Source organism: Medicago truncatula, chromosome 3, assembly GCF_003473485.1.
Source record: "Medicago truncatula cultivar Jemalong A17 chromosome 3, MtrunA17r5.0-ANR, whole genome shotgun sequence".
NCBI lineage: Eukaryota > Viridiplantae > Streptophyta > Magnoliopsida > Fabales > Fabaceae > Medicago > Medicago truncatula.
This window is the reverse complement of record NC_053044.1, coordinates 31,837,304-31,860,050: the sequence shown is the minus strand read 5'-3', so window position 1 is coordinate 31,860,050 and position 22,747 is coordinate 31,837,304. Positions and strand designations below refer to the sequence as shown.

At 30.3% G+C, this 22,747-nt stretch overlaps 2 protein-coding genes and 2 long non-coding RNA genes across 4 annotated transcripts; 2 read left to right on the top strand and 2 right to left on the bottom strand.

Moving 5' to 3' along the window:
- The first annotated feature begins 1,390 nt into the window (after positions 1–1,390).
- On the top strand, positions 1,391–9,051 carry LOC11426558 (uncharacterized). Its single transcript, XM_003600526.4, has 6 exons — positions 1,391–1,899; positions 3,414–3,590; positions 4,174–4,299; positions 4,504–4,701; positions 6,066–6,230; positions 8,364–9,051. Exons 1-6 carry the CDS (start codon positions 1,630–1,632, stop codon positions 8,754–8,756), a joined length of 1,329 nt encoding a protein of 442 aa, XP_003600574.1. The 5' UTR covers positions 1,391–1,629; the 3' UTR covers positions 8,757–9,051.
- Positions 9,052–10,712: 1,661 nt separating this feature from the next.
- LOC11426557 (uncharacterized) lies at positions 10,713–12,508 on the top strand. Its single transcript, XM_003600525.4, has one exon. It carries the CDS (start codon positions 11,317–11,319, stop codon positions 12,250–12,252), a length of 936 nt encoding a protein of 311 aa, XP_003600573.1. The 5' UTR covers positions 10,713–11,316; the 3' UTR covers positions 12,253–12,508.
- Positions 12,509–14,989: 2,481 nt separating this feature from the next.
- On the bottom strand, positions 14,990–17,422 carry LOC11417937 (uncharacterized). Its single transcript, XR_003010206.2, has 3 exons — positions 17,014–17,422; positions 15,409–16,925; positions 14,990–15,329 (listed from the first exon to the last, which is right to left on the bottom strand). It is a non-coding gene; the product is annotated as an uncharacterized lncRNA (long non-coding RNA).
- A 2,204-nt stretch (positions 17,423–19,626) lies between these two features.
- On the bottom strand, positions 19,627–20,119 carry LOC11415819 (uncharacterized). Its single transcript, XR_003010205.2, has 2 exons — positions 19,986–20,119; positions 19,627–19,895 (listed from the first exon to the last, which is right to left on the bottom strand). It is a non-coding gene; the product is annotated as an uncharacterized lncRNA (long non-coding RNA).
- Positions 20,120–22,747: the final 2,628 nt, after the last annotated feature.

Genomic DNA, 22,747 nt, shown 5'->3' with positions numbered 1-22,747 from the left:
ACTCAGTTTACATGACCTACTTAAACTGAGTTTACATGACCTACTTAAACTGAGTTTAAGTATGTATACTTAAACTCAGTTTTTTTTGTTTGAAGAAGAAATGAGGAGAAAGGGTTTCCCTACTTAAACTTAGTTTACATGACCTATTTAAAATAAGTTTACATGTACATACTTAAACTGATATTATAATCATTGAAGAAGATTGAACTTTTAGATGTACACTTCAACTCAGTTTACATGACCTACTTAAACTGAGTTTACATGACCTACTTAAACTGAGTTTAAGTATGTATACTTAAACTTAGTTTTTTTTTTGTTTGAAGAAGAAATGAGGAGAAAGGGTTTCCCTACTTAAACTTAGTTTACATGACCTATTTAAAATAAGTTTACATGTACATACTTAAAGTGAGATTACGTAGAATCATTGAACAAGGTTGAACTTTTAAATGTACAAACTCAGTTTACATGACCTACTGAAACTAAGTTTACATGACCTACTTAAACTGAAGAAGGATTTTAGGGTATAACCAAGAAAAAAGGAAGATGCTTTTTAAAAATTAAATTTTATAAAAAGATAATTAGGGTGTAATTAGAAAAACTCACAAAATATTGACTAAAACCTAATCATTCTCATCATGTTAGACCATGTGCAATGGTGTTGAATGGTGATGTTGAAAGTAAGGTTCAACACTTGAATGCAATGCAATGGTGTGTTGAATGAGAGGAGAGAGGAGAGAGAAGTTGAATTGGTTCAACTATGTTGAATTCTGCCATGCGGGACTCGTAGCCGTCACGTGGCAAATTCTGATTGACTGTCTGGATTTTACTCATTTTAATAATTTGAACCCAATTATTTTATTGCAAATTATTATTTTTAATTTTTTTTTTATACCAAAATTCATGATTTTATTTTGTCTATAAATAGAGACTTGGTTCATTTGATTTGGACACAGAAAAAAAAAACCAAGTTTTTCACTATCTTAATCTTAAGATTATCTTTCTATTAGTTTTTTTTTTTGTCGTGCGCTTAGATTGTTGTATTGCATTTTAATTTAAGAAAATAAAAATAAATTATTTAAATAAATTTATTTTTTTTCCAAAAAAACTAAAAAATAAATTGTTAAGTGTTTATTATTTTAATTTAATTATAATCGAGAATTGTAATTTTATGTAATCAGAAAAACAAAAATATAAAATTAAATAAGAATATGAAATAAAAAGTGGTGGGGTAGAGTGTTGAATGAAAAAATCATTGGAGATGGTAAAAGTTGAATGAGTGTTGAATAAAAGAGAGAAAATGACGTGGAGTGTTGGGAAGAGAAAAAGTGGGTGTTGAGAGTCTGAACCATTGTAAATGGTCTTAGAAATGAAATATTTATAGTATTTTAATAGTAATATCAATTTGATTTGATGTGATGTAATAAACCCGGTTGCATCAGAGTTCTTCACTTCCCTATTGAAAATTAATTATTCACCGGTTCATGATCGGATCCCAAATCGAACCACCACTCACCACCGTCACCGACGAAGATTCTGGAAGAAGCAAACCCGCGTTGAGCGTTACGGCGCCGATAACCATTTCGTGTATCGATTCGATTGGATCCAGAATTCGAGGAGGTTGATTTTTCAATGGCGTATAGAAGGAGACAATACGGAACTTCTAAATCTTCTCCTTTGATTTTCGAAGACGAAGCAATTCGAAACCCTAATCCAATTGCAGTATCGTCTTCTTCGAGTAATGATGGCGTTGACGCTTCTTCTTCGGATTCTCTTGCTGCTAAAGCTATTAGAGCTTCTTCGGCGCGTCGTGATTCTTCGCTTTCGTCGCTTTATGGTCACTCCAATCTCTCTTCTCCTCGGTCTCAACCTACTCCCACTGCTCCTCCTCCATCCTCCAAGGTATTCTCAATGATTTTTTCTGGTGATTTTTGATTAACTTTGATATTCAATAGGTTTAAGTGTAATAATGCAATTTAGAGTGCATTTTTTTTATGATTTTTCTGTAGCATATTATTATTATTTTGAAGTATTCATATTGTTGATTGATATGTATAATATATCGTTTTTTTTAAGATGGAAGAAAATTAGATAGAGGTAGAAGATTAGAAATCTTTCTAAAAGTTGAAGAGATAGAGAAATGAGTTGAATAATTCAGTTTGAAAACCTCCCCTGTTTCTCTGTGTTTGTCAAAGATACTCAATTGCACGGGGTTGGGTAACTCAACTGGGTTGAGCTAAGGGAAGATGAGTTGGAGGTCCCGGGTTCAAACATATTAATCTAACAAACTAACTAACTATTAACATTTGCCGTTAAAAAAGAGGTACTCAATTGCATAGTCTTTAGCACAAAGCTGGAAAAAATGGACTCCTTGCTTGGTCTCATGCTCGAATTGTTTGGGCCAGTCTCTTCAAATCTTTGCTTTGGCTTCAATTGGGCCCCCACTAGTGGACGGTGGGATTGGTCCCCCGAATTAGTCGGTCTTTGTGTCAGATACGGATTTTCCGAATAGAAAAAAAAAACCGGTAAAAATGGAAAACTATTTATGGGAAACTATTTTCCCTTTAACAAATGCGTTACAAGCTAGGATCATAACTTTTAGTGGCATATTTTTGCCTACGCAAGGTCAAGTGGGAGTAGGCAATAGAAGCCCTCTGGCATTGCAAGGTTTGTGTTGCCCTGTGTAGCATATGCAGTGGTATATATGGGCAATTCAAAATGGCATTAACTTTAAGGAATTAGCAAAAACCTATGAGTTTGGACTAGCTTCTAGTTGATGGGAGAATCTCAACTGAATAATGTTTTACTAACTTACCAGAAAGTTCTTATAAGTATGGATTTTTTCTAAAAGTTAAAGTGTAGAAGTTCACTTCAATTTATGATATGAGATATTAGCTACAACAACCTTTCTCTTGCTATAATATATTGGAAAGTTTATTCAAACTAGCTCACAGACCCTATTGCCTCCAAATCCTTAGAAGACCTTCATATGAGCAAAGCAATGTCTCGCATTTAGGATCAGTGTGTGTGACTATTTCTCTGAGGATTCCTTACTTTATCTTTTTTGTTTATTTTTCTTGTTGCATGAATTCTTTGGTTGATATTACTCACAATTCAGATGTTGAAGCTGCTTTATTTAATTATTGATGCCCATAAAACTCCAGTTCCAAATTTGTTGTAATGCAAAATTAGATGAGATATCTGCAAGATCTATTTGTTACAATTATGAACATACAACCTAAAGCTAATGCTGAGGTCATATGAATGCAGTGAAGATTCGAAATGCATGTGTGACACAAGCTTATTTATTTTATTTTTTTTTTAAATTTGTATTTTTAGAATCTGTTGAATGTATCATTCTGTTTCAAAATTTTAAGTTAATTTTGCTAAACATAGTGCGGTGTTTGTAAATATAGGATTCTAGAGCATATGAGTATACATCTATGAAGAAATTGAATGAGCCCAAGAGTGGATTTTGGGGCGTTCTAGCTAGAAAAGCAAAATCAATCATTGAGGATGATATTGTAACACCAGAATCTGAAATACCTGGGACAACAAGGTCACAATATCCTGGCGTAACATCAAGGGGAAAGGTGAGTTAATGTTTATCTCTCTCAAGTCCTCAGAGATAGGATTCATTGATTTGTAGCTCCAGCTTTTTCTGCAAAAATATTTTGGTAACATAACGTGGTCGTGGGTTAATCAGTGTAAATAGCAATATTGCTGTAAAATTTGTAATCTCAGTTGCATACAAAATGTAGTGTTACATTTTGAAAGAGATAGAGATATTTTCCTGAAAAAGTTGGAATTGTATAGACTAGAATGTTAAGGTTTGTCAACTAGATCTTCATTTTATACAACTATTATATATTTTTTAATAGAAATAAAAGGATTAATATCAAATAAAAAGAAAGAAGGAGAAATATATATAAAAGGAAGGTAAGGAAAGGAATCCTGTGTAGCACTTCAGAGTACAAGAAAAAAATGCAGTGAACTCGATCAATATCAGTTTTAGAAATGGAAACTACATTGAGATGATATTTATAGAACATCAAATGGGGGCCATATACATCATATTCACTTAATTTTTTCATAGTTTCATCTGATTAGTAAATTAATTACTTATTCATTATTTTTGAACCATGAAATTGGATGCTAGTGTCATTCTCTGTGCAGGTCCAAAATTCGAATCACTTAGAGGAGGGAAATCTCAAAAGGGACAGTCCAACAATTATTAAGGGATTAGATGCCATCACATCTTCTCTTACTCATATCGGTGGCACCATTGGTAAATCTTTGGAGGTGAGCTTTGATAAAAAAAAAATCCGCTCTTAAGTTTTTTACTTATGCAATAGACAGGGATGGGATTATGGGAATGTGTTACAGTATGTCGTTTATCATATCCTATTATTTTGAACTTCCAAGTGTAACTACATATTCTCCTCTCTCTCTTCCGTAAGGATATGCTTTGTGATCTTATTATACCCATGCAATTCATGTTTGCAGGAAGGTTTTACAATTGTTGAGAATAGGACTTCAGATATCATTCAGGAAACCCGTAAACATATCAGGAAAAAGCCCGGGAACTTTGTAGGACAGAATCAGGAAACAAACCATTCTACAACGTCGCAAGAACCCCAGTTGCGGTCCCAGATGTCGCCAACACAAGGAGATCAAGAACTTCAGCTGAAGGCATCTCGCGACGTAAGGTGGCAACTGTGTATCACTTTTTAATGTGGTAAAAGTAGACGTGTGGTTAAGTACGGTAGCATCAGATGTTTAACATTCTTGCCCTATGTTGTTTGTTTTTAAAATTTTATCTTCCTCAAATTTTTGCATGTGTTTTCTCTAAATCATACGACATTTTTGTGTTGGTTGTTTTTAAATATCTTCTGTTATCAGATTCAACGAATTTAAGAATTGTGAGATTATTAAAGGCAGAACAATTTGAGTGTGTTTGTCTATCAAAGGCCTCAATATAGGAATGATTCATGGAAACCGATTTATCCTATGAAGCAAATACATTGATATGGTGTACAAGATACAAATTGACACGATACAGTGACTATCACACATCGAAGTCCAAAACATAAGTACCTCTTGAAGCACTCATATACTCCCTCCGGTCCTATTTACAAGAAACAATTGACTTTTTAGGTTCATTGAATAATTTATGTACCCGGTCTAGAATATAGACCAAATACATTAATTATTCAACGAATCTAAAAAGTCAATTGTTTCTTGTAAATAGGACCGGAGGGAGTATTAAAGATCTGTGTTTGTGTGTACATGGATATGGAAATATAGACAGTATTACTGTATGTTTAAAACATGTTTAGAAAGTATTAGAGTGTTAAACCATTATTTTTATTCTTCGTCTTTTGAATTCCTAAAATTACAAATAACATTTGTGTTTTTTGAGTGACCTTTCTTAACATATGACATATGCAACAGTGTTTTATAGCTGTCCAGTACAATTATTTACCACTCTAATTTTCTGATGACAAAGGGTAATTTTTTTCCTCATCTAAAGCAAAAATATATGCTAATTTTTTACACAAGTAATCGGATTCCTAAATGATGCTTCTTTCCTCTAGTTCTATTGAATATATCTATTAAATCCAGCCATCTATTGACCTTCTAATCACTAATTCAATCTTTTACAAAATTAAGCTGTGAACCTATAATCATCTGTAAACATCTGATGTTCTAAATCCTACTCAGGGCCATAGTTTCCCTAGGTCCATCTTACGGACATGAAGTCTGACCGCTGAAACAAGAGTGATGATGCTAATAATTTGGTGTTAGTTTTAGGTTTTCCAGCCTCATTCTCACTCTTTTTACGGCTCTTATATTTTGGATTCTTTCAATGGTAGATAATTATGTTTCTTCATTTTCTTGTCTTTCTCACGGTTTTTTTAAGGTAACGGATTGTCATTAATATTCTTGATTTTATATATCCTTCCTTCTCTACCCTAAGAAAAAGGTTTATTTTGAGTGAGTTTGTTTATTTATCAGAAGATATGAATGTCTTTGAAGCATTTTTTGCCATCTGGTTTTCGTTGCAGGTTGCAATGGCAATGGCTGCCAAAGCAAAACTGCTTCTTCGGGAGTTGAAGACTGTCAAGGCTGATCTGGCATTTGCAAAGGATCGATGTGCTCAATTAGAGGAAGAAAATAAAATCCTCCGTGTAAATCGCGAAAGGGGAGATAGCCAAGATGATGATGATTTGGTATGCATCTTTTTTGTTTGTTGACTTCTCTTTTTCAGTTTCATTATGACCCTTGTCTTTTCGTGAGATCTAGTTGAAGGTTATCATGGTGTATGTTGTTCGTTTCACATGTTTCATAACTCCCTGTGATATAAACAACTATCGCCTTTGCAACCTCATCTTATGACTACAATCATCCAATACTTTTGCCGTGGTTACTAATTACAAAAATGCCTTTTTTGGATATATAGTACTTCTTACCAAACTCCCAATATTCTGTACTCGTGAAGGTGTAGCTGCTTATATTTAGGCCCTGTTTCTTTTGGATTTTTTTCAAATAAAATATATAATCACTTTTTTCATTTTTAAGTGTTTGTTTAGGTTTTTTAGAAAAATCATTTTATCAAAAAAGTCTATTTTGACCCTAAAATGAAAAGCTATTAGGATTAGCTTTTCTCAAATTCTATTTTTTTCAAAAACAAGGAGGTAACACATGTACATGTTAAAACTCTTTTTTTAAATGGATTTTTATGGGTAGTACTAGGCAAACAAAAATAACTTCAGATTTTTTTTAAAAATCTCTAAAAATTAATCTCTAGATTCTTTTAACACAATTTTTTTTTTTAAAAGTTATAACAAACGCACCCTTAATCTACTTCAAGCGCCATACGGTGGGAGCCTTGTGTATTGGATGAGTATTTAATGCTACTCCTGCAGGGGTTTTGAGTTTGACTTCAAACTTAGAATGCTTCTTTAGTGATGATGTTGTCTGCTTCTTTTCAGTAGTCTTTGTTTTTTTTTTTTTGAATGATTGTTGTCTATTAAATTGGTATGGGTGGAGAGGGCTTGTGTATAATAAAAATCAGCATTTCTCTACTAAATTGAACATGTATAAATCATGAGACATATTTTATTTGAGTAGTAAGAATAAAAATCATCAAAACCAAATGTCAAAGAGTTGGATGGGGCTGTAATATAGGGGCCTCTTTGCATGGACAAAACAGTTTTTGTTTGCTGTTGACGTTTTCACTAAAATCTAACAATCACCCAAATATCATGTTATTTTGACTGTATTTCTTGTTTTCAAAGTATTGTATAGAAATCAGTGGAAACAACCATAATTTACTGTTTTATGTATAAATTGTGAAAACAAGAAAGAGGAAAATGGCATTTTTGTAGTTAGTGAAAACAAGGAATGAACACAGAAATTCTTCTCCAACCAAATAGGCCTTAAATATTCAGAATTCAATTATTTTAAAGCTGGAGTCTGACTATACCCTAAATTGGTTTTTTTTATAACCCCTGAATTGGCTTCTATGTTTCAACTGTTAAGTTATTAGATGCTTTGAAATGTGCACATTGTTTCTAGAACTCAATTACATAAACCACAAAATGTGAAGTCCAATAGAAATGATGTTGGCCATGAGATGGTCAAACTATTTCTATACATGAATTTCGGAGAACTTATTTTGTATTAAAGCATAAAGTGTACTGTGCAAAGGTGGGGCAAAGGGGAGCATGGTATGCCATGATTCTCTGAAGTTTGTGATATTTTTCAATATATCGTTAAGTTCTGTTTATGCATTAACTATGTATAAGATAACATATAAGCTGTTCTTTTGAGCTTAAGAAAATAGATGAAAACATCTTATGAATATATCATGAGCTATTCTTTTGTTCTTTTAAACATTTTACACAAGTGTTTGTGATACAATAAGCTCTTTCAAATGACCCCTTAATCTAAAGTTTCATTTGCATGTTTTCTAGATAATATAATATGGTTCCACTATAGAATTAGTTAAACACATATTATATTGTGCAAGTTTCCAAAAGACTAGATGTGTATTTGGATTCCCTTCCTATGCTAACCTCCATTGTTTGTACTTACTCCCTTTTATCTCAACTCTAATTTCTTCTATTAAAAGAAAATACTTTTACCACTCTCCCTGCTTCCCCTTTGAAGACACTTGTAAAGAACCAAAAAGCCAACTATAAAGTTTGAGTTTATCCCACCTCTGGTTTATAATTCAGTTATAAGTCAATTGATTTGGTTATTCAGGTTTTAACCACATTGTGTCAGTTTTGAAAATGTTCTCCGACACTACTCATTTCACCAAAATTTCCTGTATTTTAATGATAACATTTCCCTTACAGATACGACTGCAACTTGAAACTCTTCTAGCTGAGAAAGCTCGCTTGGCTCACGAGAACTCAGTTTATGCTCGTGAGAATCGCTTTCTGAGGGAGGTCGTTGAATATCATCAACTTACGATGCAGGATGTTGTGTACTTAGACGAGAGCAATGAGGAAGTCTCTGAAGTTAATCCTCTGAACTTACCCCCAGTGCCCCTAGATTCTAATACTCCATCTGCCACATCCCTATCATTTTCTTCAGATGCCAACCTTGGCATGGGATCAGAATTAACAAGAGGCATTTCATCTCCCATATCAGGAAAGGATATAAAGAGTTCTGAGGTGATTGTAAAGGACTCGACGAGTTCTGAAGTGAAGAGCATCTCTTCTATAGCTGGAAAGGACGGAAAATGACATGAAATTCTTCATGCCTCTATGATCTGTTGTTTATGTGTTGCTCGTTTTACATATTGTGGGTGACATTAGCTTGATGTAATTTTGTACCTTATATTGTGTAACTAAAAAAGAACGGTTCTGTATATCAAAGTACTGTTTTTTTTTCTCAGTTCAGTTCTTTATTTTTTTATGGTGGATGCGTAACTATTGATCCATGATACACTGAAGCGTCAGTTGAGTGTAGACTATTTCGTCAAGTGCATTTAGTGCTTGTCAAACGTCAAATTGCTAAAAGATACGTAATTAAGTGACAGTGATATATTACCAAGATTTGTTTATTTCAATTCATACTGTTTTCGTGATCTTGAGTCCATATTGAGAACTTTCTTTTGCAGAACAAACCACTAATCTTGTGTGATTACGGTTGGTGTTCATTTAAATATGAAACAGCTTCCCATTATTTCAGGAATAATTTAGGGACATTTTAAGCATGTCTCCATTTATGATTTGCCAACTGGTTTTAATAATTTGTGGGGATTATACTATTAAGAAGGTTGGTCAATGGTCATGTGTTACAATTAATGTAACATTTGTGTTTTTTGTTGTTGATAATAGCTTAGTGAAAAGTATTTTACTCAAAAAAAAAAAAAAAGCTTAGTGAAAAGTATGTACTTTAAACTTCAATTGTAAATTGACCACAATCATGATTCAGATTTTTATCAAGTAACCTGCAACAGTATTTGGGCTTCAGTTGGTCATTCCCTTTCTTTCCTATTTAGGCTGTGATTGAACCCCACTTGGGGCAGATAGTTGGTTGCTGCATTGACTAGATTCTGCTTCGTATTAAATCACATTTGCAATTAACGGCTAATTCAACCTATATTAATTAATGTAAATGTACTTGCTTTGTGCCTCCTTGATTTCATCCATGTTTGTAATATTTTTCACCTTTTTCCAATCCGGACTTTTGATTGCATTCAATCTTGTAATTTTTGTATTTTTTATCTGTTTGATTAAGATCAGAGGATCTAAATTTAAATTAGGTTTAAATTTTTATTAATAGTTTTAAGTATATACTATTCAATTTTAATCGGTAGACAAAAAAATATGCCGACTGAAAGATTACACAATTTAAATTTCCTTTTTTTTTTTTTTTTTTCTTTTCTTTCTGACAACTTTTCGTCCGAACGTTTTTCACTCACTTCAAATTTACATCATAAATTATTTATATGATTTAACAGATATGCCGACTTTTACATTGATATCCAATAAAAATATGTTTTGTCTTGTACCAAAAAAAAAAAAAATGTTTTGTCATATGACCATAATCTTTATTGTTTTGATGATAAAATATCATCCTAATTTTGTAACTAGATCTTAACATTAATTACATTACATGACAAAATAGAGAAATATCATGAGATATCATTGTAAAATTAATTTTTATTTTATTTCAATCGTAAAACTAAGTTACAATAGGAATAATTTATTTAAAAGAACTTAGATTTGATTCTTTGGCAGAATAATTCTTGATGAAAATTTATTTATTTTGTGGCCAAACTCCGAATTACTAAAGTCTCTTCCGTAAGAATCAAATGGTTAAAAAAACTTATTTGCACTATTTTTTTAAGAAACTAATTTACACTACTAGTAGTGAATGAGTATTATTAACTCTTACCAAAATTGAAAAGAAAATAATAGTAAATTGCGATGCTCATAAAACAGGCTGGATGTAAATATTTTTGTCCTTTTGCAGTTTTATACATTTCTTTTATGTCCTTTATAAATTTTTAAAATCAACATAGTGTTTTGCAATCAATTGGTAGAAATATGTTAACCCTCGATCATAAATTAGATTAACAATTTCAACATTTTTATGGGGTGAGTTAGAAGTTGTGGACATATAACATATCTTTTATTTTGTAAAAATATATCATAGACACCTCCATAAAATACCATACCTATAAACAGAAAATTAACCAAAATTAGGGTTTATTATCAATATAAATTAAGGGTTTTGTTGAACACAAACAAACAAAAAACTGCAGTAAGAGTGTGTGCATGCACTAATAACACAGTGAATCTTCACTCCCAATCTCATATCTCCTCAAATCCTGCTTGCATTGTCCCAATTTTCCAAATCTCTTTTTCTTTTCACTATCAAATTTCTCTTTAACCCAAATTCAACAAAAACACAGAAAAAACAACGTTTTTTTTTTCTTCTTTCAATTATCTTCTTCCTTGAATCTCAAGCTCAAAACTCATTATTTGTTGAAAATCTCAAGATTTTGCCACCAACCCATTTCAGAAAATCAACTAGTTTCTTCAAAGATCTGGTTTTTATTCTTCCCGAAGTGAATTTTCTGCAAATTTTTCTCTTCCCATTGTTGGTGTTTGCAGAGAGGTACACAGCACAATGTTGAACAATTCATGGCTGTTTTTGCTGTGTAAGCTATAAAGTTTCAATCTTTTCTCTCACTGTTGCATTCTAGCTTCTGTAGTTGTGTCTCTTAGTTATAAATTCTCATTGGGTTGTATTTAATTTTGGTTTTTAACAATTTTAACATATGAGATCTTGATGAGGGTTGTAACAATTTTCCTTGCAATTCTTACATTGCCATTGTTTCTTTCACTGCCATTTTCATCAATTGCTCAGATTCCATTTGATAATGGTATTTCATCAAAAGCCCTTGATTCTGTTCTTCAAAATTATGCCTTTAAGGCACTTGTTAAGCCTAAAACCGGTGTACCTTATGATGCTAAATTGCCTAATAGTATAATAGGTGTTAAAGTTTCAACATTGAGGCTTAGAAGTGGTAGTTTAAGAACAAGAGGTGTTCAATACAAAGAGTTTCAGATCCCACCTGGTGTTGTTGAACAGCCTTATGTGGAAAGGCTTGTTTTGGTTTACCATAATTTAGGAAATTTGTCTGAACATTTTTACCCTTTACCTGGTTATACATATTTAGCTCCTGTTTTGGGTCTATTGTCGTATAGTGGTGTTGATTTGTTTGCTAATGAGTTACCTGAATTGGATGTAAGAGCTTCTGATAAACCAATTTTGGTTAAGTTCCTTAAAGTGAAATCAGCACCATATGGTTCAGTACCTAAATGTGTGTATTTTGATCTACATGGTTCAGTGCAATTTGATATTTTACTACCTGATAATGTGTGTTCCACAATGGAACAAGGGCACTTCTCGATTGTTGTCGAGTCTAATGCACCGACTCCAGCGCCTGCTGCTGTTGCTGCTGCTGTTGGTAAAGGTGGGAGGAGAAAGTCTAACGTTTGGATAATTGTTGGATCTGTGGTTGGTGGATGCATATTGTTGATTATGTTGAGTTTATTGGTTGTTAGATTGGTAAGGATTAAAAAAGGGATGAAGATACAGGAATTGGAATGGACAGCTGATAGCCATGAAACTTTGCAGATGAAATCTATTGGGGGAACCAAAGCACCATTAGCAATTGGGACTAGAACAAGACCAACAATAGAAAATGATTACATTCCTTAGATTTTGAAAGGGTTCTTGTTGAATGAACTAATTTTTTTCTTGCCTGTGTGACATTATCATTTTTGTGTTTATAATGAATGTACTAAAATGCTTCCTTAGAAGTATTTCTAGGAATTTAGTTTGTTTGGTTTCAATTTCTGTGATTTATCTGAACAGTGAACAGCATAGGATCTGCTGATATCATGTAACCAACAAAAAGAATTTTATGTAACATTTATCTCTGATCTGTTATGTCTACATGATTCTATGACTCTTACATTATATTGATTTGGCTATTTGTTGACTCAACAAATGGAGCAGGTTTCTCTGCACTCTGCAGTTTCTGAGATTGCAGAGGAATCCCATAAAATAATCCATGTACTGGTAAAATATATAATTTGATATGCTTCTGAGCAATCATGACAGCAAAATCTCAGGATAACAAGTCTTCTTCATTCACATACTCACCTATATGGTTTGTATCTTCCTAAACGAAAATGTAAATTGCATATAGAGCTTTGTCTATGTGCCCGACGAAATGGTTTTGGACTATGCACAAGTGTTTTTTTCTTCGTTGGATCAACAAGTCCCATCGTATCTCATTTGATCTAATCCAATGGTAAGATTTATTGGTCCAATGATGAAAACTAAATTGTACATATGATACAATACTTATCTCACTTGTGCACTATAAACTAGTCCAGCATATACTTGAAAACAAATTTAGGAATAATTCGATTTGACCTATTAACAACTTATTTGAGTTTGTATGCTGACATAAAACTTGCATGAGTATTTGAGAGAGCTTATGGTGGAAATAACATGATAGCTTATGGAAACAATTTTCAACTACATAAAAATAACTTATTAATTTTAAATGTACTGTGTATGTGGTTAGGATACCAGTTGCAGCAGCATATAATGGCTAATGGTTCTCTTTATTTTGAACAATGTTTACCTAATTACCTATCTTCACACTACTTGTGATGTTAGAGGGTTTTTTTTTTAGTATTTATAAATTGCTTTTACCTTTTCAAATAAAAACAAAGATATTGGAGAGTAATTGTACTTGAATCCTAAATGCTATATTCAAGATTTTTAAATGAGTCAATATTTTCGGGACACGAATAGCTATTAAACTTACTAAAATAGTTAGTAGAAAAAAGAAAATATTAAAACCGTTTAAATTGCAAGATTTTTTTAGGATCTCTGTTTGAATCAACTGCATTTTCACGTGTTATGCAATAAACAATCAGTTTCGTTCTCAACGTTTTTTTAAAGCATCAATTGCGTTTTCATTTCACGTGTTTTGCATATGCCTTCCATATGAATAGAAGCAAACCATAGTATATGGAATGCAATTTTAGCAAAAAAGGTGAATTGTTTCTAGTATAGAGGTGAAAGTTTGTTATCATATCTTATCACAAGTTACACGATTTAAATATCTTGAATTTATAGCATAAAACGAAGGAGAAATTGAAGGAGTGTAAACCATCAAATGTTTTATGTAATGCGAAAGTATCGCTCAAGTTGAAGGGAAAATTTTATTGGACAACGGTAAGACTAAAAATGTTGCATGAGACAAAGTGTTGGATGGTAAAGAACCAACACAAATATAAATTAAGATGTCGATGTCCTTCCTTAAATACGAGTCATGGTAAATATATCCCCATTTTCATTGCCCAAGCTGAAGCCATACCCTGCATTTCTTCTCTCACACACATTGAACTATGAGTGCATTATGAACATCAATATATTCTAATTCATTGATTCCATGAATTCATAAGTTGACTCTGTTACACATTGAAATTACATTCTCCCATCAATATAATTAGCCAAATCTTGAAAACAAACTCCCTCTATCTCCATATGGTCACACGCAAACTATCCCCCTATCACAATATTCTCTTATTATTTCCTAGTCTCCTCATACACATCTCCATGATTCACATTTTCCACATTTTCTAAGTACATCAATTAATTCATAGCATCTATTCTCTCGAAAAATTCATAATTTCGACTAAGTCTGTGTTCATAGTTCGATCGGGTTAATTTTTGGACATCATGTTCTCAACATGCAGTTCTTTGTTTTCAACGGTTTATTGTCCAAACAAAGTCTAGAGCGTGAGAAGTCATGCATGCACCGAACCTGGAATTTATGGGGGGCTATTGTCATTTACTTGGAAGTAAAACGCATAAGGTAACGACTCTATCCTTGATCATGATTTAGATGAAAATAATATGTTATGATACATGCCTCCCGATTTCAACAGATGAGTGAAAATTTATATATATAAGAATGAATGATTTGATTTTTTTTATTAAAAAAAACTTGGTATCCGATCCAAGAATCGATTAAATTGCCATGTATAATGCATTATCTATGATTGTGTGAATTGATGTTTTTTTTTAATACCTATTTTTATCTTTTTCTATAATACTTGTTATCTAGAGAGATCATCGTATAGTTGTCACTGTCTACTTAATTCATTTATAATCTTCTTTAATCTCACAATTTTTCTCCTCCATAATCAAGGAAACTCTTATTTTGGTCCCTTAAAGTGTAATGCATTGTCACGTAAGACTCTAAAAACGATAAAATTAAAAAAAAACTTCATGTATATATCTTCCATTAACAAGTTAAATCTGAGCTTAACTCAGTTGGTAGGGATATTGCATGTTATATGCAGGGGTCGGGGTTCGTATCCCGAACACGCTACTTCTCCACAATTAAAATGAAGCAAATGATACATTGATATCTTAGAAATTAAAAGAGAAGAAGACAATCTATAAATAATATTTTTCTATTACATTGTTTCATTTATTTACTATCATCTTAGAGTACAAAGGTAAAACTATAAAGGTTTTTGAAATTAAAGATAAAGAATTAAAAAAATCTAATTTATTGGGTGGCAACATTGCAACTAAATAACAACAACACATAAAATATTCTAACTTGATACTTATGTACTCTCTTGGGTTTGGTGCTCATAGAAACTATGGAATCATTTCCTCACATATACAATAGCCAAAGTTACATCTTGGTTTAAGAGGAAACACACATGGACAATTAGCATCAGTAATACATGGAATAGCCGCTGTAGTGAAAAAAGAGAAAAAAATATGTCACTTAGATGGAACAAAATCATATGTAAAAAGGATGAAACAGTGACTTACCTTCAACTCTTTTTGCAACATGATATAGGTAAAGAAAGATAACCATACCATAAACAAACTTGAAAGTTTTAGCCCTGTTTTCCTCCATTTTCATGTGACAAATAGAATGTGATTTTATCCCTTTATAATTTATAAAGATAGTGCTCTCATTACATCAGTTAAATAATTATTTTTAACACTTATAGAATTATAAAAAGATTTAAAAAAAAAATAAAAATTGAATCATTATTAAATGTCTCTTAAGTGCACCAATATGATGTTATTGCCCCTTTAGCATACTAAGTAAGGAGGCCGGATAAAAAATATTCGCCAATCATAAGAATTCAAATTTTTTTTTTTGAGAGCATGTTATATTTTTTAATCAAACGATATAATCAATTTTATTTCTCACAATAACAAAGTGTTCTCACCCGAGTGCCTCCCCCACACACACATTTTGTTTATAGTTAATTTATTATAGCTTTTATTACACTTTAATATAAAAATATATTAAATCAAAATACTAATAATTATTTATAACGATTCTCTTTTAAGTCGTGAAATACCACCTTTCAATTTTGAAGACAGAAAATTTTAGGGGGATCATTTTCATTCAATGAAATTTTTTAAAAGGACTAAAAATGAAAGTTTGTATATTTAGAGGGATAAAAAATATATTTAACCCTTAGAATTTACAATTTATTGTACTTACTATTTAGTTGTAGCAGCATTTAAAAACAAAATTACAGTATCAATTAGACATATAATAAATGTTTCAAAAAAAAAATAGACATATATTAATATTGTGTATCAATGGTTAATAAATAATGTGTTATAGTCTCACTTAGAGACTAAATTATACTTTAAGTAACTTAATTTACTACTAACATAATTAAAATTTGCATAAACAAATACATTCAACAACTTTGATTAAATATTTTCTTTTTAAGTCAGCTAGCAAACAATATGTAACAAAACAAAATAATGGGTATATTCTCTTGTATCAATGTTTTTTTTTTATTTTTTTATTTTTTATCAATTCTTTTGCATCAACATGAACCAAGTTTATTAAAAATAAATCAAAATGTTAAATAAAGAAATGGAACTTGATTAACCGAACTGGACCCAATAAAAATAAGCCCAATTGAATAAGGAGTACATGCTAAACAAAAATGAACCCAATATAAACACAAACATAAACATTATAAAAAATACTAAAACAAATATAAAAAAATATTAAAAAAATTATAAGTGTAACAATACTGTTGAGATAGAAATAATTTTTCAACATAGCCATTATTGATACACTTATATTTAGTAAGGTTGAAAAGAAAATGCAATATGTCTAAATTGCAGCCCATTGAAATATCTTTAAAATTAAGAGAGAAAAGAATCTATAAATAATATTTTTGCTATCATAATCTATGTCATCATTCTGACACATATACAATAACCTAAATTACACCTTGGATTAAAATTAGAAAATCGATTACATATAGTCTGTGGACAATCGACATCTCCATTACAAAGAACACCCGCTGTAATGAAGAAAGAGAACAAAATAATGTTACTAAAACAAAATAGAAAAATTAAAGGAAATTTGAAAAGGATGAAAAAATAGCTCACAATCAACTTCTTTTGCAACAAGAAATAGGGTAACAAGCATAATTACAACATAAATAAACTTGACAAGTTTAGACATGTTTCTCCCCTTTTGCATGTAAAAAATAGAATGTGATTTTATAATAATTTTTTCTATTTTATTTTACCAAATATTCATTATTTTGACCTTTCATGATAAGAAAAGAAAAAAACACAAAAGAGAAATAATATTGTTTGGTCGTGGCAAAGTTATTTATAGAATGTGAACCAATAGGTGACAACATATTTTTTCATTGATTCAACGTATTGTAGGATCAATTTTAGCTATATAATATGATTTATTGATTGTGATTGCTTCATGTGAGCCCTATATAGGCTATGCTATACTCAAAGAAAATGCAATATGTAGTAAGGTTAATTAGAAATTGAAAAAAATAAAAAAATACAATTATTGGATGCCAAAACAATAACTAAACTTCAGCTCAAAAAATATTCTAAGAGTCTGTTTAATTAACCCCAAAAAAGAGCTTTTAGCTTTTACCTTATAACTTATAAGCTCGTTTGACAAAAAAACAAGATGTTTGTGTACTCTTTTGGATTTGTTGCTCTTAGAATCTATGTCATCATGCTGACACAAGTTTCGTATAATTTTGGACTCATGAATTTATGGGTTCATACTGAACCAATTTAATATCAGCCATGGATATATAGTTTACTAATTTGTGCGGTGAAGATTAGATATTGGACACTCTACAAAACATCAATAATTTCAATTTTGCTCTTTTTGCCATTTAACTTTTTTCACATTTCAATTTTCACCCTTAGTTTCAACATTTCCGAATTCGGCATGAGCATGTTTGAAAACAGATCCAGAATCAAGTTTCAAACCGGAACAAAATATAAAATAAATTGGTTGATGAATATTCAAATCGTATTGGTTCAAAGTAGTTGAATTATCTTTAAAATCCGTTTTGGAATGTTTAAAATACTAAAATTAAATTTAAAAATACCATTTTGATATAAATAAAATAATGTCTTTAAGGGGATAAAATCATGCTTTTATTAGTTTTTATTCTAATGGTAATATTAATTAAATATTCACCTCCGTTAAAAAAATATAATTAAAATATACTCCTATGTTTTTTTAGATAAACAACGTATGGATAGGTTTAACACGTTAAATTAAATTTTAAAAATTCCATTTTGAGACAAAAAAAATAATGTTTTTATTTCAACGATAATAATATTTAAAAATACACCTCCTAATTTTTTTTTTTAATTTTGTAAAATAAAAAACTGAAATTCAAGTTTTTAACCCAAGGACATCACTCTCTATTATTTGGATTTCGGTCTTATTTGTTATCTGGAAAGACCGTAACGGTAGAATTTTAATAATCATTTTGATCAGCTTATAGGACTTCTTGAAAAGGTTAAGCTCCAAATATATTGATGGTTGAAAGCGAACTACATTACATTCAACTTTGACTATCCCATTTGGAGACAAAATCCTTTATGTTGTTGTCAAGCTGCTTTGTAATTTTGTTTGCTTCTTTGGCTGTTGGTAGCCTGACTGTATTGTATTTTAAACTTTTAACCGTTACCTTTAGCACACTTTGTGTTTGAGGGGCTGTTTGTTGTTTCTTTAATATACAGTAGAAACTCTATAAATTAATAATGTCAGGACCGGATAAATTTATTAATTTAGAGAGTTATTAATTTATAGATAAATTAATAATTATTAATTTAAAGAGTTTTTAAGTAATTATACTGTACATACCAAACAAAAAGGCAAATTAGTCTATGTCTCTTAGAATTACGTTGCAGCGAATCTTGGGGCTCAACGTAAATTAGTAACTACTGTGTTCATATTCATTGGAAATCAATAATGATTTTTGAACTTAAAGGAAAACAGACAACTATTGAATCATATTTCAATAGAGTGTAATATTTTTTTTTCTTCAGTTTCTATGAATTATTAATTTATGATTTTATTGGGACCAAAAATTATAAAGGGATCTCTCGAAAAATTATTATCTTATTATTTCATTGAATTTTTCAATTTTTTACATTGGCTTAAGTCGGGACCGGATAAATTTATTATTTTAGAGAGTTTATTAATTTACCGAGTATTAATTTAAAGAGTTTCTACTATAATTTGCTTAATTATTAAAAAAAAAAAGTTTTTAACCCAAATTTCTATCTTTGGAGTATCAACAGAACTCATGTTCACATTCCAAATAGCACTCGAAAATTTTCAACCCATATATTCTAGATTGGTTTCGATTGAGAATAAATAAGATTTTATGTTATTTTAATAAGATAAAAAAATACAACACATATCTAGATAAAATTTTCAGTCGATCAAGAAATTGTAGGATTGAGAGGACAACAATGGGATAACCTTTTTCATTTCTTCGCTAAAACTCAAGGATATATATATATATAAATGTTAACTTGTGTCCATAAGACACAATGAATCAAATAAACAAATAGTTTATTGAAATGTGTGCATTACATTTAATCTTTAACTTTTTAATGTATTGAATGCACAAAATTTTAAAGAATATTTCTTCTTTTAGGTTTTCTTGACATGTATTCTAAGGTACAAGTTAATCCTATCCAAAATTGAGAAGGAAATTTCTTTTGATTTTAGTATTTAAATCATAACAAGGGTGAAAAAGATATTTAAAAGTCACATGTATAATTTATAAATTTTATTAATAGCTTATTATGATTTCCACATATATATGGAAACTATATAATTATTCATAAAACCGGAGCAACCCGATTTCCGACACAAACACACCAACCGATAACACAAATCGGCGTAAAATGATAACCTCCGACACAAAACGGATCACACATACTCTGTTCACAATCAGCATTAACGGTACAAGCATGACCCGCTGTATTGAAGAAAAATAACAAAATAATGTTACTAAAATGGAATAAAAAGAATTAAAAGGAAATTTGAAAAGGATGAAAAAATAGCTCACAAACAATTTCTGTTCCAACGAGAAAAAGGGTATAAAACACAATTATAACATAAACAAACTTGACAAGTTTAGCCATATTTTTGCCTTTTGCATTTAACAAATAGAATGTGGTTTTACAATTTATAAAGATTATGATATCGTTTCATCAGCTAAAAAGCCACTTATGCAAATATAAAATCTAGCGAAAAGATGGGCACTTACGTGCCGGTATTTTCACTCTTTTTACCGCGTTAAAATTTGAAAATTATGAATTATATTTTTTTTTTTATGAAATTTTGATTTTGATTAAAATTAAAAATATAATTTTTTGTTGCTTTCTAGTTATAACAAACCAAATTAAACATGATTATTTATTTCAATACACCAACAACAATCTTTATTATAGAAAAAGTTGTTTAAAGATATAATTGGGAAAAATTAAGTATAAATATACTCATTTAGTTTGTTACACTTTTTAAATGATAAAAAAAAAAAACACACACACATATATATATATATATATATATATATATATATATATATATATATATATTCATATCGTATTTGTTATGTGTTTTTAATATTTAAATTTATTCTTGTCTATTTATTATATGTGTTATTTGTATTAAAAATTGAGGGTATTTTTAGAAAGAAAAATTCAAAAAGGGGTAGTTTTCATTACGTACAGTATAGATACCTTTTTAAAATTAGGATAATTATTAAATATCTCTTAAATGCATCAATGTGTTCAATTTATTTCTTTATCATGCTTAGTAAGGAGGTCATATAAAAAACTCCTCAATCATAAGAATTTGTTCTATTTTATTTTACCAAATATCCATTATTTTGAACTTTCATGATAAGAAAGTAAAAAAACACAAAAGAGAAATAATATTGTTTGGCCGTGGCAAAGTATTTATTGAACGTATTGTGCGATCAATGTTAGCTATACAATATTATTTATTGATTGTGATTGCTTCATGTGAGCCCTATATAGGCTTGCTATATCAGTTTAAACATTGATGCCTTCATGAATATAATCGAAATTTCTTGCAATTTAATGATTCTGGTTTCTTCTTGTTTGTTAATGGAAAATTCCTTGTATCAGATTGAAAGTATCCTCCAGCTTTGCAGTAATGTCAATATTATAAGCTACATACTTTAAGCTAAGACTTTGTGAAAATTAGTTCTTTGAGTAGCAACGTAGTAGATGATAAAAGTATCAAGATAAAAAAGTAGTAATTTAAGTTTCACTAGATAATCCTCTAATGTATTTCCTTCATCCATTACATACTTGTAGTGTTTCAGTTATACCATCACATATCGCTCACCATACATATTGATGTATGGAATAACGAGAGATATAGTTTATCTTTTAACTTCTGATGTATCATTCGGTTAACCGATAAAATAGAATTACCTTATAATATTGTTGGGTGATTGTAAATGTAGTTTAACGTCTCACAATTAACATCTACATATGATTCTATTCCATGTCTCTTAAGTGCGAGAATATAAAAATCAATATAGTGAAACAAAACATATATTTAATCAGGCACATCAAATTTACATCAAAATTATAACTAACTACACCAAATCCCAACACAAATGAGAAATTTACGTAGTAGAATTTTTCATTCTCCTACGTCACATTACTAGAAAAAGTAAAATCAGAGAGGAAAATTAGTGACGGAAAAAATAAAATCTCTCACAAATTCGTTGGTCGCAAAATTTAGTGACGGAATTAGAGAAGGATTTCACGTTTTCCCTCACTAAATTTCCCTCACTAATTTTTATTTTTTTAGTAGTGTCAGAGGCTTCCCACCACAAACCTAACTTTTGACTTTATTTGATACTGTGTATCAAGAAGACAACAATATATATGACCTTCACGTAATCAATCTTGCTGGCCACAATTTCATAGGTTTTGAGATTAAGAATTCTAAAGTTTTCAACTTTTATATTAAGTAATTAATGTTTTCCTATAATCTTAGGCTTTCACTAAAAGTGTGTAGTGTAGGAAAAGGATCATTTAGGAAGACCAAGACTCGACAACGGTGAGAGAGTTTTGAATTGGTTTTGGCTTAAAGGCTTTAGGTTTAAATCTTTTTAAAGAAGAAAATGTGTTGTGCGGGTAAATGATAACTTGAAAAAAAAATTAGATGAAGAAAATGTTTAAGTCATAACACGTAAATGAGAAAATAAAAAAGGGTAGCGTCACCTTGTGCCCTAAGGGCACAAGATAAGTTAGGAATCTAAAAATAGAATTAAATCATAAATTATATCTTGAAAAGATAATATTTTAAATTTATAGGACTAGAACATTAAATGTACAATTTCCAACAAAATATTTTTATCTTTGGTTTCTTAACTTGTGCCTTGAGGGCACAAGTTAACATTCTCATCAAGCGTTTCTCATATTTTCTAACCTTCTGTCCCATTTTAAATGACCTACTTTAAAAATGTGTACTATTCATATAACATGTTTTAATCATATTTTTTACTAATATACAAAGACAAATGTTAGCATATAAGATGTTGTTGAATTCATCTTGATGAATATTTTTAAAATATTAATTTTTTTATATAATTTTTTCTAATAGATTATTAAAGATATTTAAGATTAAAGTTGTGCATTGACATATGTAATGAAGTCAATTGTGTCAAATAATATGGGACAAATGGAGTATTCGTTTGACAAGACCAAAGAGAGAGAATTGAAAATTTCATTAAAGAGAATCACTCCCTCCGCCCTTTTTTTTAAGTTAAAAGAAAATTTTATT